Source organism: Camelus bactrianus, chromosome 16 (assembly GCF_048773025.1).
Source record: "Camelus bactrianus isolate YW-2024 breed Bactrian camel chromosome 16, ASM4877302v1, whole genome shotgun sequence".
In the NCBI taxonomy this organism is placed as follows: Eukaryota; Metazoa; Chordata; class Mammalia; order Artiodactyla; family Camelidae; genus Camelus; species Camelus bactrianus.
The window spans coordinates 58,418,997-58,436,056 of NC_133554.1; the positions used below are offsets into that span (position 1 = coordinate 58,418,997).

The 17,060-nt window shown below is 56.0% G+C and overlaps 1 protein-coding gene across 1 annotated transcript in view; it reads left to right on the plus strand.

The window, feature by feature from the left end:
• Nucleotides 1-14,036, plus strand: part of ENDOV (endonuclease V) — a 90,394-nt gene extending 76,358 nt beyond the window's left edge. The window contains exons 10-11 of the mRNA XM_074343905.1: nt 12,567-12,773; nt 13,747-14,036. Coding sequence (XP_074200006.1) covers nt 12,567-12,742 — 176 coding nt within the window. The 3' untranslated portion in view covers nt 12,743-12,773; nt 13,747-14,036. The remainder of the gene's footprint in view (nt 1-12,566; nt 12,774-13,746) is intronic.
• The last annotated feature ends 3,024 nt before the right edge of the window (nt 14,037-17,060 follow it).

Here is a 17,060-nt window from a genome sequence, read left to right on the forward strand (position 1 = left end):
AGATGAATCTCATCTGAAATGTATGTTCACAGCAACATCTGGACGGTTGACCACACAGCTGGGTGCCCTGGCCCAGCCAAGCTGACACAGAGAAGTAACGATGGCACGGTGCCGAGCGCACAGTGTGGAACATTTGGTATCCCTGGCCCCTGCCCGCTCAGCACCATGGTGTCCCCAGACTTGTGACAACCAAAGGCAAGTCCCCTCCATGCTTCGGTATGAGCCCTGGGTCAGGGAGCCGGGGAGTCCTGCAACCTCTCTGCAGAGATGGGGGAGCCGGAAGTCACCTGGGACCCCCCAGCCAGAGCCCCATCTAGCTTTTCTGCTCAACTGGGGATTAAACAACTTAAGTCCAGGGAACGCCTCCTCACCCACGTCCTCCAGGGCACAGGATGGGTCCTGAACCCTCAGCGGGCCTCCTGCAACGTCCCACCTCCCCTGTTTCGGGTTCTCTGCCCATCAGTCTGGGGCCCCCAGCTGTGGCGGCCTCTGGTAAACAGCCACAATAGCGGCCTTGGAAACCGGCCCAGAAATTGGAGATTTCTGTGATAATTAGAGCTTGCCTGAGGTCCAGCCCCCGGGGACGGTGTGTGGTAGGAATGGAGCTGTTTCGTTTCATCCCCAGGTGGGAGACTGTGGTTAGGAATTCTGATGCGGCTGAGTCCCTGCTACCCTGGCCCCTGTACTCCGGAAGCCTGGTGTGTGCAGCTCAGAGTCAGGGCGGCTGATGCGGACCTGCTGTTTGCCAGCTTTGGGCAGTTCACCAGTCCCCAGGCCCAGACTTGCCGAGGTAAATGCTATGCCCTTTTCATTGGGCTGTCATGCATAAAACTGCCACTGTGTTCCCTCGTTCCTGCCCCCCAGTGAGCCCTGCAGCTGACAGCTGCCGGCACACTGGGGTGCTCTGAGGACAAGCCCACGATGGGTGTACCCCCTTTCCCTTCCAGCCTAGCTTGACAGCCTTGGTCCAGGGCCCCAGACAAATTCAGGAGTGGTTTTGTGCCCTTGTGTACACCCAGCAGAGCACACGCTTGGCACTACAGCCCTGGCCGTTGGGGGTCTGGCTGGACCATGGCTGGGGTGGGGAGGAAGAGGAGACGGGGCCGCTGGCCATGGGATTTCAGCCTCCCCGCTTGGCTGGGTGCGCCCGTCCCCCCTCTGACCTGGACTACTGCCCTCACCACCTCCTGCCCCATCCAAACGGGGAGGGAGGCCAGCGAGACAGGGAAAGAAGACAGGGCATCCGGGACCGCAGTGGCAGGGGAAACCGCGGTGGGCCTGGGCTCCATGCCATGGTGGCCACAGTGAGCTGCTATAGAGCGGGCACGTTTGTGTGTCCGCCCCTGCAGCAGGCTCCTCGTGGGCCCCCTCCCGGTGCCCCTTCCCCCTCACAGTCACACAAGCCCCACGTGCATCTTTAAAGAGGGCTTATACGTGGGTAAAAAGCCACTTCAAGCGTCTGCCTCTAGGTACAGAGCTGTGCAAGGACACAGTTCACGCAGGTGCTTCATGCTGGTATTTCTGCGTCTTTTTATAAAGTCATGCCATTTCCTTTTCTTTTAAATTGAAATACAGTCAAATTACAGTGTGTGTTAATGTCTGGTGTCCAGCACAGTGATTCATTTATATATATAAATACATTCCTTTTCGTGTTCTTTTTTCATCATAGGCCCTTACAAGACATTGAATGAAGTTCCCTGTGCTCTACAGGAGGACCCTGTTGTTTACTTACACACAGTAGTTAATATCTACAAATCCCAGCCTCCCAGTTTATCCCTCTTCGTTCCCTTCCCCACTGGTAACCATAAGTATGTTTTCTATGCCTGTGAGTCTGTCTCTGTTTTGTAAATAAGTTCATTTGTGTCATTTTTTAAAGATTCCGCACGTGAGTGGTACCTTGTGGTATTTCTCTTTCTCTTTCTGGCTTACTTCACTAAGAACGACCGTCTCCAGGTCCATCTGCGTTGCTGCAAATGGCATTATTTTATTCTTTTTTATGGCTGAGTGGTATTCCATTGTGTGTGTGTGTGTATGTGTGAGTGTGTGTATCACAACTTTGTTGAAGTCATGTCTTTTCTAATGATGTGACTTGGTTATTTTATTGAAAGCTCTGCAATCGGTGTTTGATTAGTGACTCATTCTCACTGATGAGTGGGATCGCAGGTCCGAGACACACCACCGAACCTCCACAAGCTCACCATCTCGGAGGCGGCACAGGTGTAACGACGCGATGTGCAGCCCTGCCTGAGGTGAGACAGCTTGTCGACCAAGCCTCCCCTGTTCTGAATCTGCCTCTTGAAAAAGTCCAAGTGCTTTTTCCTAGAAGAGGATTTGTCAAGTCGTTGCTTGAGCCAGTGAGTTCTAGAAGCATTGATTAGGCTGAAGAAAACATTTTCTTTTGAACAATGTAATCCTATAGAGCTAGCCAAAGAACGTGATTTACAGCATCTAACTTTTTTCACACAACAACCTTATGGGATGGGCAGAGTAAGAACGACGCCCACCCCGTTTTAAAACTGAGGGAGGTTACAGAGCCGCTGAATGGTAGATTCTGGGTAAGAACTTCTGCTCCTTGGCCAGAGAGTCTTTTATTCACCCACTCATTCATCCACCCACCTGCCCATCCGCGCATCCATCTATCCATTTATCCATCCGTTCACGCATCTGTTCACCCACCCCCCAGCCGGCCGTTGCCAGGCCCAGGGCTAAGCACTGGGGGACAGAGGAGGCTCCAGCTCTCAGAGAACTCCCAGTCCAGAATGTTGTTGGGTCCCAGAGGTTACAGTGGTGCCTTCTGTTCTCCTTGCCATTTCAAGATTAGGTTCTTGGCCCACAGACAACCTGGGAACAGACGCCTTTGGCCAGGCTGGGGGCTCGGTGCAACCACAAGTGATGAGGTGCAGGAAAGAGCGCTGACATCCCACAAAATCCTGGCGGTCCCAGCACGAAGTGCTGAGTAGCGCTCGTGTGGTGCCTGAGCCTCCGGGCAATCGTGGGAGAGGATTTCTGATCTCCCTGCGGACACTAAGAGGCAGCAAATCTTCTTTTGATGGATTAATGGATCCAAATGTCATGAGGGCTCCTGATTTATAGCCCGTATTCTCATCTGCCCGCCATAGCCTGGCAGACTCTGAGGGAAAAGTTCTTGGGCAGCAGGGTCAAGTGAAGGTTGTTCTTTTAAAGCAAGAGGAGAACATTGTGACAATACAGGAGCAATGTCATGAAAGATGAGCCCTGACACGCTCAGCAACTGGGAGGAGGATCGGCTCCGGGGGATGGCTCCCCAGCTCGCAGATCCAGACTCTCAGCTCTTGGGAGCCCAGGCTCTGGGGAACTGACTCGTGATAACCCAACTCACAGGAGGCTGAATGATGGACCCTAATGGCTATGTACTCCTTCCAGTGGGAGGGAGGCTCACAGTCCCACAGTCCCACAGTCCCGGCCTCTGGCCTGCAGTAGCTCATCTCCCCTGAAGCTAAGCCAGAAAACAAGGGTCTTTCACACACGTTACCTCATTTAAGTCTCTCCCGCAGCAGACCCCTGAGGGGCCATGACTGAGGCTTACTGACGGGCCAGACCTCTTCCAAAGTAGCCCAGGTGTCAGGGCAGCGCTGGACTCGAACTCAAGCCCAAGGCCCCTTCCCAGCCTCCCTTCTCCACCTGGCACAGCAGCCACCACCCTTGCCCTCAAGGATCCAAACTTAGTCCTAAGAACTTAGATGCCAACAGCTCTTCCTTGGAGACCAAATTATAGGTGAGAATTGAAATTTTGTGTGGGTGGCAAACATACGTGATTCCTGGATGCTCAGGAAAACCAGCAGAGCAGGTGGGTTAGTCCTGCACCAGGGAACACCAGGCTCTGGCTCTGGGGTGAAGATGGACTTGGGGCCAAGGGCGTTGAGGGGTCTCAGCGGGGACCAGCAGCCGCCAGGAAGCCCAGGGGGTCCTCTGGGGGTCCTTCTCATAAGTGACAGAGGAGTCAGAGGCCCCTCTCCTGGCAGCGCCGGACAAACAGCACAGGACTGTCCTTTGGGACCCCAGTCTCTAGACCCCACGCAGACCCCTCCTGACGTCACTCCCTGGAGACCCTGGATTCTGGAAGATTCCGTCTCAGCCAGTGTGTATTAGATAAAGTGTGTGGTGTGTGTAGTGTGTGTGGGAGGGTGAGGTGTGTGGGGCGTGTGTGTGCTGTTGGTGGCAGAATGTGGGAGAGCCTGGGGATCCTGGTCGAGGGGCTGGCAGATAACTGGAAGGTGAAGTTACAAGTGAGAGAGTTAGAGAAAGAGTCTAGATTATTGCTGCGTAACAAATTATCCCGAACGGATGTGGCTCAAAGTAGCAGTTACCACAGTTTCAGTGGGTCAGTGGCCTGCTGTGACCTGGTCCCCTGAGGGCTGCGGTCCCTCCCGAGGCTCCCCTGGGGACGATGCTCTTCCTTGCTCCCTCGAGTGGCTGCTGGCGGGATCGGCTCCCCGCCGAGTGGGCCTCTGCGTAGAGCATCTCTCAGCGTGGCAGCTGTTTCATCAGCGCGACCACGCCGGAGGGGAGAGGGGGACCAGCGGGAGTGATCACGGGCGGGGGTCTCGGGCATCGTGACTCAGTCATGAACGCGACCAGTCCTTACCTCTGCCACGGTCTCATCAGAAGCAAGTCCCCAGTCCGCCCATACTCTGGGGAGGGCGTCACGCAGAGGCGGGCTGGGGCTTGTCAGAGGACTGATGGCGACTGATGGGCGCTGGGCTAAGCCTTCACTCACACCAAGTTATGGTGGCCTGGACAAAACGCTGCCAGGCGTAGGTCCTGTTACTACGCTCACTTCATCAACAAGGACGCCGTGGCTCAGAGAGGTTGTCTGGCCTTCTCAAGCTCACACATCTGCGGGGCAGAGCTGGAATGAGCACCCAGGTTGGCAGGGCCCGAGGCCTTCCCGGCTCCTCTCCAGGGTCTTTGCTCATTTGGCTTTGCCCTGGCTGTTCCCACACTCTTCCCCCATCACCAGACAAAACCCACCGGCTCAACTCTCCCGCCAGACGCCAGCCACTGAGAGCCCTCCATCCGCTGACAGGCGCAGGACGCGCGCCCCACGCGGATTTCCCGCGGCGGCGGGGAGCGGGGGTGGCTAGGCCTCTGGGGCACCCCCCTGCTGTCCCACCCCTACGCCCCAGATGCCCTGTCAGCAGTCGAAACTTCCTTTGAGTGAGAGCAATGAGGGTGCCGGAGATTCCTGCTGCAACCAAGGAAACCCAGGGGGTCGGAGCGGGGGCGGCGGCCGTGCCGTCCCCACGCTCGCCCTACGACCGCTGACCCCACGGCTCGAGGGCTTTGCTGTCTGACAGCCGGGCGGACCTGGGCCTGCAGGAGCTGGCACACAGGACAGGTCATCCTTTAAAAATTATGGTGAGATATTTATAACATAAAATTTTCCATTTTAATCATTTTTAAGTGTACAGTCAGTGGCTAGTGTGCAGTCATTCACATTGTAGCGCAACCAGCACCACCACCCGTCACCCGACCTTTGTCATCGTCCTAAATTGGACCCCTGTGCCCAGTACACAATCCGCCCCCGTTCCCATTCCCCTGGCCTCTGGAAAGCACCAGTCTGCTTTCTGTCTCTGTGGATCTGACTCCTCTAGGGACCTCATCTGAGTGGAATCAGGCAGTATTTCTTTGGTGACTGGCCGATGTCACTGAGCATCACGTCCTCAAGGCTCATCCGCGTCGTAGTGGGTGTCAGGGTTTCCTTCCTTCTTACGGCTGAGGGAGCGTCCACCGAGCGGACGGGCCGCACTGCTTTACCCAGTCATCCGTCCATGGGCACTTGGGCTGCTTCCGCTCCTTGGTGGTTGTAAGTGATGCCGCCTTGAACCCGGCCGTGCGAGCGTCTGTCCAGGGCGGGGCACTGTGATGGGAGGGAACGGGGTGGAGGGAATGGCCACCAGAGTGGCGTTGCGGCAGTGGGGACTCTGCCTCCTTCAAAGTGACCTGCCTCTGGCTTGACCACTGCTCACTCTGTGAAGCTCCTCAGTTGCGTGGCCCCTGAGTGCCAGGACCAACCTTCTCCATAAGTGGGGGCTCCCCCAGCACCCCAGGGAGGGTGGGGATGTAGGGGAGACTGGAGAGCTGTCACAAATGAGCTGACAGGCAGTCGAATCCCGGACCGACTACCCTCGTTCTGGATTGTTCCAGGGCCCAGGCGCACCCACGCCTGGTGCAGAGGGGCAAAGCAGCATGCAGAAGTGTCACCGTCTGATGACAAAGATGTCAACAAGGCAATGCCCTCCTTGTCAGGTCACGCTTTCCTCACCTGCACCAGTCAGTGAGCGAGGACGAGACCTTGGAGGCCCGCCCCGGGAAGTGTGATTGAGCCGTGTCTGTGTTGGTCAGCTACTGGTCCAGGAACGGTGCATAACAAGCCAGCCCAACTCAGGGCTTTGCACGGCAGCACCGACCCTCCTGGATCTGCGGGGGCTGGGGGCTGCTTCACCCCGCAGGTTGGCTCTCTTGCCCCCCTTGGGTGGGTGGGCTCACTAGGGCAGCCTCTGGCTCTGGAGAAAGAGGCAAACAAGGGGGAGAGTCTACCCTCCCCCAGTACGTTCCCAGCCCCCGATTTTGCCACTCCACTGGTGTCTCAGTGGCCAAATCAAGTGTCAAGGCCAAGTCTGAAATCCAGGGCCAGGGAAGCACGTTCTGCCTCCGCGGGAAGAGCCACAGGTCACGTGACGGGGGCAGGGACACGGGGTTGGGGAAGGGAGGTGAAGAATGGGGGCAAGTCTGCCTCCTTTCTGGAACGTTCCAACAAATGCTGGATGGCCACCGTTCCTTGCCTCCATTCTGGCCCTGGAGGGTAGGTTTATTTGTTCTCACTATCAGATGCTCCAATTGACTCCAGTTCCAAAATTCTGTGACTTTTAATCCACGCCTGATGAACTGTACATGCACAATGAAGTTCATTCTCTGCCAAGAAAACCCCAATGGGCCCAGGGTCCCTCCTTTGTCCTCAGAGCCCCTATAAGTGTATCTTTTTTTGTTCCAGGCTTCCTGGGAAATAAGAGATTTTGTCCATGGGTTGCTGGGTATTAGCAGAGCTATTTGCGGCTGGAGGGAAACGCAGAACTTGTCGTGCGTCTGCGGGAGCTGTGCTGGTGGGGTCTGGGAGAAGGAAGCGGTGTGCTGAGAATCCGCCAGAGTTGTGGCTGTCAGCTGCCTCGACTGTCAGACGCACTCTTTTTGGGGGGTGTGTGTGTGTGTGTGTGTGTGCGCTGTGAAGTTTCCTTGCTCTTGGCTGTTTCCGAGAAGGGCCTGGATTACTGAAGAAAATCCAGCTTATGTGTCCAAGGGCAAAGCAGGCTGTTTATCTTTGACTTGCACACGCTCTGCGCATCTCCTGAGGGTTGACTCTAAGTAGGATTTATGTCTCCCCAGATGGAAGGTAAAAAAACAAGAAGCCGGCACTGAGTCTGCAGGAGGTGGTGTAGCCAGCACGCGGCTTGCCGTATGCTTCATGTGGATTTCAGAAAAGAGGGTTTTGGGGGGGGGTATTAAAACCAGCAATTTTGAAAATCTGCCCTAGTGTTATGAAGCGATCCTGGCGTGGAATGTGTGTGGCTGGAACTTTCTGCTGGGCTGTGGGAGCTGGGCTGCGGCCAGGGGCTAGGGACATATTCCTAGAGATGCCCTCGCCCTTTGTGACACTCAGGTACGTGAAGGGAGACTCAGGTCTTCAGAGACAAGTGTGCAGAGAGCTATGGTGCTCAACTCGGGGGACATCTGGCAAATTCTGGAGCCATTTGGGGTTGTCACAATTGGGAGAGGGTAAGTGCTTCTGGCACCTAGTGGGTGGAGACCGGGGAGCTTCTGAACACCCCGCCACACACAGGGCGGCCCCACAACGGAGAGTCACCTGCCCAGAGTAATATTCTGCCTGACAGAGGAAGGAAGCCCTGCACCCTCTGCGGCAGGGGTGACCCTTGGGGAAGTGATGCCCGGTGAAATGAGCCAGCTGGAGAGAACAGACGCTGTGGCCCTGTCCACGTCTCTGGTGTCCCTGGAGTAGTCAGACCCAGAGACAGGAAGCAGAGCGGTGGGCGCCCGGGGCGGGGAGCTCGTGTTTGGTGGGGACAGAGTTTGGGAAGGTGGGAAAGTTCTGGAGACAGACGGGGTGATGGCTGCACAACAGAGTGAATGTGCTTGCTGCCACTGAACTACGCACTCAGAAATGGTTACAAGTGTCACGCATACTTACTGCAATTTTTAAAGATGCTGAAATGCAACAGGAACAAAACAATCATTTGCCCAAAGTGTCAGCAGTGCCGAGGCCCGGGACACCTGGCGTGAGAGGTGTGTGACAGGTCGGTGCTCTGTGTGGGCAGCTATGGCTGTGCAGGGTTAGACGCAGCCATTTCACATACGTGTCACCCAAGTGTCACGGCCTGCGGAGCAGCAGTTGCCCAAAGCCCCTCCTGCCCCCCCCCATACCCATAGTCCCCGTTCCGAATCACGTGAAAGCAGCCTCACATGCGCTCACGATCCAGGGGGTCGCCGGGAGGACCTCGTCCCTTCTGGCCATCCTGCTGTGGTTTGGTGTCACCTGCCTCTGTGATCAGGGACCCTCGAGGGAGGGCCCGTGTCTGTGCCCATGTGCTCCCTGGACACATCCAAGCTGCTTCTTGCAGAACGACCCCCTCAACGCTATGCCACACAGTGTCACCTGGCCCCCAGCAGCCCTGCTTGTGCCCAGAGTCCCCAGAGTCCCCCCCGGTCCCAGCTCCTCCAGCTGGAACCCTGCCCCATCTGACTGGGCTTAGCTCTGCCCGCACAACTCGAACCACGTGCCAGCCCTCCATCACCTTCACCTCCGCCGCGTCCCGAGGAAGCTCTTCCTACCTCCCTTCGTTTCAGTCAGCAGCTCCTGTGCTGGCCTGGGGGGCACCTCGCCGCTGGGACGCCTGGTGGCCCATGTGCCCTGGGCCCAGTCTGCCTGAGCTGGAAACGTGGGGGTGCTCGCTGCGGCCCCCTCCCTGCCCCAGCCTCGACCACTGGGCCCCCATCGTCCTATCTCCTGAATTTCTCAGACCCCTCTCCCCCTACCTCCAAGCCCCAGCCCAGGTTTGGACCCCTCCACATTTTACCTGGGCCGCCGAAGCAGATTCCTATGCTGTCGTTGGTCATTGGGACAGTGGGAACACTGTGACTGGTGGAGGGCTGGCCCTCCTCTGCTGGCTGTCAGAGCCAAGCCCGAGGTCTCCCCGCCCCCCAGCTGCCATCCTTAATGATTGTGGACACAGAAGTGACTGGGACATGCTGGTCAGCTCAGTGGGACCTCCCTTTTCCCTCTGGAGCTGGCCACCCTCTCCAGCTACCGGGCCCACTCATGCGCCAGCAGCATGTCCCCACCCCCGACCCCAAGCAGCGTTACCTCCCAGCTTCTGCTTCCTCCGGTGCCTTCCCTCACCCCCTGATTTGGGGATGTGCTTGGCCTCCCCAGCCGTGACCAGTGGCGCCCCTCACTGTGTCCCACTGAGCCCTGACCCCCTGGACAGAGGCCTTGTCCAGCTTGTTGAGTGATGTGTCCCCATGGCAGGTGCTAGGGAAAACGCCAAGCTCATGGGCACCTGGGCCACCCTACTCTGGAGGCTTCTCCACTTTGTGGGGCTCATTTCCAGCTGTCCATTCCCCTCAGTCCCTTACCTGCAGGTATTTCCTGAGTGCCTGTTCCCAGGCAGACACGGGGCCGGAGCCGCCCGAGACAGACCCCGCTCTGCCCTCACCGGGCCCGCCTTCCAGAGGTGGGGGCAGGCGGTGAACAGGTCAGCCGTGCAGGTGAGATGTGCCAGGAGGTGAGGAGGGCCGGGGTGGGGGGCGGAGGGGGACCTGAGGGCGTGAGAGCAGGGAGACGGGGGGACCTGGAGCAGCATGTTCCAGGCCGAGGGAGCTGCACGTGCAAGGCCTGGAGCGGAGGATGAGTTTGGCTTGGGGGTCCCAGGAGGAGCCCAGAGCTCACTGTGACTGCAGCTCAGCGAAAGGCCGTGAAGAGACAGGCAGTCAGAGAGGTACTAGGGTCAGATCCTGCCAAGCTTTGGTGGTGATGGTAAGATGTCTAGGTTTGTCCTTTGTGAATTGGGCTGTTGGAGGCTTTTGCACCCTGGAGGGTCCCTAATCTGATTTAAGTTTTATAAGAATCATTTTGCAAAATTTCTGCTAAGCCCTGTCTCATTGCGCCCTCAGGACTCGGTGCCCTGGGTAAGCCCATTGTTCCCCCATTCTGCAGATGAGAAAATTGAGGTGCAGAGAGGGAAGTGAGCTGCCTAACAGGGCTCAGAGCTCACGAGGGGCAGAGCCGGCTCGTTCCCAAGGCCCACTGCGGCCCGCACTGCCGTGCACCCAGCCCCACCACACGCTCTCCCAGTGACGCTGCCGGGTGGTGTCAGGTCACCGTGGAGGGTTCCCAGGTCCACCTTCTCTTTTTGGAAAGTAAACTGGCTCGTGGGAAATTCAGCCCTCTCCTTGACTCTCATTTCCTTTGTGATCTAACCAAGTGCTTGCGGGGAGACTGCGTGGCAGCAGTGGCTGTGTTGAAAGGCTACAGGGAAGGGGGGGGCGACAGACCTTGGACCCGAGCTGGGGGTTCTGACCTTGATGGACCACGTTAGGTCAGTGGTGAAGCCTCTGGTTCCAGAAACGAGTTTCTGCGCCGGCCCAGGGCCCGCCTCGCAGCTCTCATCATGCAGATCTTTTTAATCTGGTGGAAATCAACTTGACAGTTACAAGGCTGGTCTTTTTTTTTTTTTTTTTTCATTTCAAGCTCACTCAGCCCCCTGCTCTGATGAGAGCTGGGCTCCCAGAAGCCTCTGGAAAGCCCTCCTCAGGCTGACTTGGGACTGGCTGGTCCCCACTGGAGCGGAGCAGGGAGATCGCCCCTTGGGGATGCTCCCCTGTCCCGGCTGCTCCCCCCACCTCTTTGGGGAACAGGGATTGAAAGATGCATAAAAATTAAAACCGTACTCAAAATAAAGGAACGGGGAATATATATTTCCAAAGGCGATAACCATCGCAATCACTTTCACTCAAAGTTAATAAAAATACGTTCCGTAAACATAAACTCGGAGATTGGAGGCTGCGCTCCTGCCACCGCAGGAGGGAAGGCAGAGACTTCCAGAGTCACTCTTGACAGATCCCTCTGATTAAAAACCCGGGAAGGGAAAATATGGGAGGAAGATGGAGAGTTATGAGGGGAAAATAACTACCAAAACGATGACAAAAATTGAGACTACAAATTACATTTACAAATTTTCTCCTGGCTGACACTCTGCCCGGAACGCGGTCACATATCATAAGGTGGCGGGTGTGAATGATTCACGGGGGCGGGGGCTGTTCTGGACCCAGCACAGAGTGTTCTGATGTGCGGTGGCACCGGCGGCCCTTGGATGGCTTACTCCAGGCGTCTGCCGCCGCGGTCCCTGCAACCATCAGCCCGACTGCCACGGTGACAAGCCTCTCCCAGCCTCGGCAGCTGGGCTGTCTGCAGAAAGCCATCCAGGCTGCTCGCTGGAAACATTAATTTCAGATGGATAAATGGAAATTTCTGTCCTCTGTGCCTGCTGGTGTTTGCTTTCTGTGAGAAGAGAGCTGTGATCGTGGCTAGTTCCAGGTTCCTCCGGCCCTGCCTGGGCTGTGTCCCGCGAGGGCCACGCCCAGCCCTGCGGACACCTCCCGGCTCCTGAGCCGGAGGGCTCTGGACGCGCCGGCCCAGTTCCTGCCTGTGCCCAGCGTTTGGTCCTACCAGGTGACCTGACTCCTGAGCGCTTGGTGCACTTTCTGTGTCTTCCGTCATCAAAACTCAGATGAGACGCCGTTGTTCATTTATCGACTTTGCAAAACTCAAGATAATAAAACCAAGGAGGGAAGCCCAAACACTCGGACTTGGTGAGGAGGGTGGGTGGTACCGTGCTCCGCTGGTCTGTATGCAGAGTGGAGTGAGGCTCCTGGAAGCAATGTGAGAAAGTCTCAGGGACCCTGAACAAGCTCATTCCCGTTGTTCTTCCTATGCGCTGAGTCATGTCCCCCAGAGACATACATCCAGGTCCTAAGTCCTGGTACCCATGATTGTGGCCTTGCTTAGAAATAGGGTCTTTGCAGATGTAATTAAGATGACTTGGGGGGCCCTTAATCTGACATGATTGGAGTCCTTGTAAGAAGAGGGGAGACACAGAGACACAGAGGACACCATGCAGTGACAGAGGCAGAGGCCGGGGTTCGGCTGGGCAGGCAGAGAAACACCAAGGATGGCAGACGACACCAGAACCTAACAGGCAGGGGACAGATTTTCTCCTGGAGCCTTCAGAGAGAGAGCTATGCCCTGTGGACACCTGGATTTCAGACTTCCGGCTTCTAGAACTGCGAGATGGTACATTTCCGTTGTTTTAAGTCCCCCAGTTTGTAACACTTTGTGGCGGCAGCCCCTAGTGAACTAATGCTGCTTTTTTTTTTTTTCACTCTTTAATTTCTAGGAAGAAGTTTTATAGCTCCTTACTGACCAAATTTATTTCCACTTCCTCCCGGGCACACAGGCCACATACCCCCGTCTCCCTTGCAGTCTCTCGGTAGCACGTGGCCGAGTGACAGAAGCTACAGACCTGGCCCCGAGAAGCTCAGCTCCCCTCCGAGCTGCCCCCTCTGGCTGGGAGAGACACCTAGCCGAGAGCCCCGGGTCCACGAGACAGAGAGAGTCCATCCTGTCGACTGAAAAAACAAACACACAACCTAGAAGCTGAGAGGTATGTTTATTCCGCTGACGTTCTGAGGACTCGAGCCCGGGAGGCGGCCTCTCCGATCGCTCTGAGGAGACAGCGGAGGGGCCAGGGTATAAAGGAGTTTGTGCCACAAAGAGCAGGTAGTCAGAATGTAAAAAGATTACTGTTAATTAAGAAAAGCAGATATCCCAAGTTAGGGAGCTTAGCGCTTTGCTGTGTATGGAAGGCAGAGATCTGGGCGCACTGAAATCATCCCTTTGAAAGGCATCTCAGCTATTCAGGGCCAGTGTCCTGTTATCCCACATCCCGAGGCCCCTCGGGTGCACCATCGGGGTTGCCCATATCCTCTGTGTACTGATGTGGCCGGTAGCATCTTCCATCCACAGCCCCCAAGGGCACGCCAGACACCCGTGTCGAGCTGTCGTGTGGGCGAGCAGTGGCCTTCTGCTGCGGCTGTTGGGGTCCAGCACTCAGCCGCTCTTCACTAAGACAAGGAAGTGATCAGACAGGGATAAAAGCCAAGATTCCGGGGCCAGGATGTTCCCGTGCCTCAGTTTACTCACTTGGGGGCTCAAAATAAAGTCACTTTGCTCCTCATGGTCAGGCCAGCACGGCCCCTCGCCTTCGCCCTTTGAGCCTTTGGGCAGTCATCCTTCTGGGGGTGGCAGTGGGGGTTTCTCAAGCACCACCCTGGGGGGCCCTCCCCACTGCTTACCCCTCCACAGGGTCAGCCTAGTGTGGGCAGACAGGGTCGGGGTCCCCAGAGGAAGGGAACCAGAAGTGGCTTTCGGGACAAAAGAGAAGCATTGTAGGTGACCTCGCCTGGCCACGGCGCCCGCCCCTGCTGCGGGAGGTGTCTCCCCGGTTATCGATTCTAAGGGGATGAAAGGACGGCAACGAACAGCGGCCGCCAGACCAGGGGAGTCACCTCCGGGGAGCAGCAGTCAGCGGTGAAGGTAAAGGTTAACCTGAAGCACATCCTCCCGCCGTCCTGCAGGCCGAGCGCCTCGTGGCCTCGCTGGCCGAGCGCCCAGGGCCTGGGGCGCGGTGATGCCGGCCGCGCTGACCTCCGGGACTTCTGCCATCTACAGCGTGGGCTCCGGTGACCTTGGCCCCAGTTCTGTGCCACCTTTCCCCTGCTCTAGCCCCTCCATGAAGATGCACGTGCCCTTAGCTTGAAACTTGCCCAGTTGTGCTGTTCAGGGAGACACGGCTTCGGGAAGGATCCCGGTCTCCTTACGTGTTGCGGGTAATGAAACCCTTCCTCCCCCGGCACGTTGGCTTGGTTGTGTCTTTGGCGCGACACCCCCTGGGAGGCGAGCCCAGACGTGGGGGGCTGGGGGCAGCTGCGGCCCTGAGGTGCGGTGCGCGTGCCAGGCCGGGCGCTCAGGGCAGCCGAGCGGTCGGCGTTCTGCCTCCGCGGCGGCTCCGCGGGGCCCTGCTCACCGGAGCCATTTGGCAAACCCCGCCCGCGTGCCCGCCGTCCTCCCCGGCCCTGTGCCCGCTGCGGGACAGCGTCAGAAGACGTGGCCCTGTCTTCGTGGGACTCCTGTCCAGCCGGGGAAAGGGACAGCCAAATAAACACAAATTGGATCAGAACTGTACCCACGGGTAGAGGGTGGAGGGTCCCACGAGTGGGTAATGGCAGGATGGCTGGTTTCTCATCCAGCAGGGACGTGCGGGGCATGTCGGGGGGGGGGGGACTGTTAATGACATGTCCAGACAGAGGTGCCGCCAGAGCTGCTCCCGGAAGTCAGCGCATTTGGTCGCCTGGCGAGAACTTACCAGCCCCCAGGAGCCCTGCCTGGCCAGGCTGCTCCCAGCTGTGGACCCAGCCCTCGCCCGCAGCTCTGCGTCGAGGCACAGCGGGGACAAGTCACCATGACCGCACGCTTCTCCAAGGCTAGACTGGGGAGCACCTCTCAGGAAACGCGTCACCGCCGCCACGCTGGCGCCGGCGGGTGGAACAAGCCCCCGGGGAGGATTCACACCGTGCTTAAGAACAGGGGCCTCGGGGCTGTGGGACCCCCACGTCTTGGCACTGGGACCGCCCCGGCAGCTGCCACCCCTCACGTTCTAATGGGGAGGGGACAGCTCCCCCGGCCATTCTGATGGAGCAGAATTTGGGATCCTTAGCCCTGGAGTCAACCTGCAGGTTTGAATCCTGGTTCTATCATGTTACCTGTGTAACCTGGGGAGGTTCCTTAATCTGTCTGTGCCTCAGCTTCCTTATCTGTGAAATGGGGGCGGTGGGCGGGTTGTGGGTATTGAGTTAATATGCATGACGTGCTCAGAAAGGGGCTGGCGCACAGGAAGTGCGCTATGCGAGCCGCCGTCCTGCCGATGACTGTTGTAATTAGTACTGAATCCAGCACTGAGCCTTCCAAGGCCCCACACGCAGGGTTCAGGTCCCTCAGGACGTTTTTGGAAATGAATAGGAGGGTGCTGGTCAAGTGTCTTTGTAACCAAAGGTCTACCCTTTGCTGAATTTCATGAAACCAAGGGAAAGTCAAGACCACACGCGACATCCCTGAGGGCTGTGCCCACAATTAAAAAAAAGTTAAAGTCCTTCCCTGTGGGTCACCCCTACACAGTTTTCAGGTGCTATCTGCACCTGGGGTCCACGCAACCATTAACAGTGTTGATCTGCAGAGCACTGAGACGTGAAGACTCGGGAAAATATTCCCGTTATAAGTGAAAACGACAAGTCACAAAACGAAACGTTTTATCGGGGAAGGCATAGGTCAAGCGGAAGAGCGCATGCTCAGCGTATACAAGGCTCTGGGTTCAGTTCCCAGCAGCTCCTCTAAAAACAAGTAAGTAAACCTAGTTACCCTCCCCCCAAAACCCCAAAACAACAACAACAACAAAGAAATGTTTGTTAAATAGTGTTGTTTACACAAAATTGAGTGGTGCTTTTTTGCAAGATCTTACAAATGAGTGTATCCATTTATAAGAAATACTTACAATATATCCCGGAAGGCTATACAAAGAAATATTAATAGCAATTATGTCTGAGCAGTGGAGTTAAAAGTGTTTCTTTGTTCTTTACTTTCAAAAGAATGTTTCAGAATGTTATTTTTTAAAGTAAAAAGCAAATAGAATTTTAAATATATATATACCAGAAAGAAAAGGCGGACGGAAAACACATAAAATGGAAAAGTGGTTACCCTGGGCTGTGGACTGATGGGTAATTTTTATTTCTTTTCTTCATTCTTTTTGACATTTTCCAATTTCCTCCAGCAAGTGTTTATGACTTTTATTTTTTAAACTTAAGAAAAATTGTCAAAGTACTGTGTGTTACTGTTTAAAATGTCAAGTAATATTTCTGGGAGTATCTGCAGGGAGGAGGGTGGTCCCTGCCCGCCCCGCGCCCCATCACCCCAGCCCTGAAGCAAGTGGTCTACGTGTTGGGCTGTTTCTTCTTATATTCATTTCAGCACTTCTCCACAATGTGTTTACAGTGTCTTTGCTTTTTAAAAATCAGTTTATGGTCGGATCCACTATTATCTCCCGTGAAAAACGGGACATTCTGCTCTTACCTCTCCCTTCCACCCCACATGTAAGGTTTTCGTATAAAGAAACAATTAAAGTTATTCAAAAAAAAAAAAAAAAAGGAACAAAAAGAGGAAAGGAAATCCACTTCTGAGGCTCAGGCATACATGCTGTGGTGTCCATGACCAGATGGAATTTAACCGTATGGCAGCTGGTTACTGATAACCAGCTTCAGCAAGTCCTCACCGTGAGCCTGGACTAGCTGATTTGATGCTTACAACATCTCTATGAGATGGGAACTCTTAGTTTCCCTATTTGACCCACGAACTTGGGGCTGGGGTGCGTTCAGCGCCTCTGCCGGGATCCCAGGACGCGGAAACGCCAGACTGGGGACTTCAGCCTTGGTGTGTGTGTGGCTCCCAGGGGCACAAGGCGGTTCTCGGGGCCCCCGGTCCTGGCCTTGGACGTGCTGGTTGGACTCTCGCCCAGGCCTGGCCAGCAGAGAAATCTTGAGAAAGCTGTTTAATCATTCTATGTCTCAATTTCCTGGCTGGATCTAAAACAGGAGCCTTCAGGGGGGTTGTTAGGAGGATTAAACGAGTTAATTCTCATGCAAAGGGCTTGGCTTTCCAGGAACGCTCACGAGCAGGATCACAGTATTTCAGTTACTGGCATGGCCTCTAATCCCCCCTATTAAAGGCAGAGGCAACAGCGGGGTTAGCCTTGGCTCCCACAGGACCTCGTGCTCACAGAGAACCTGAGCATCACGGATGGGATGTGGATATTACACAAAGTGACAAATGGGGGCTTTAAAAA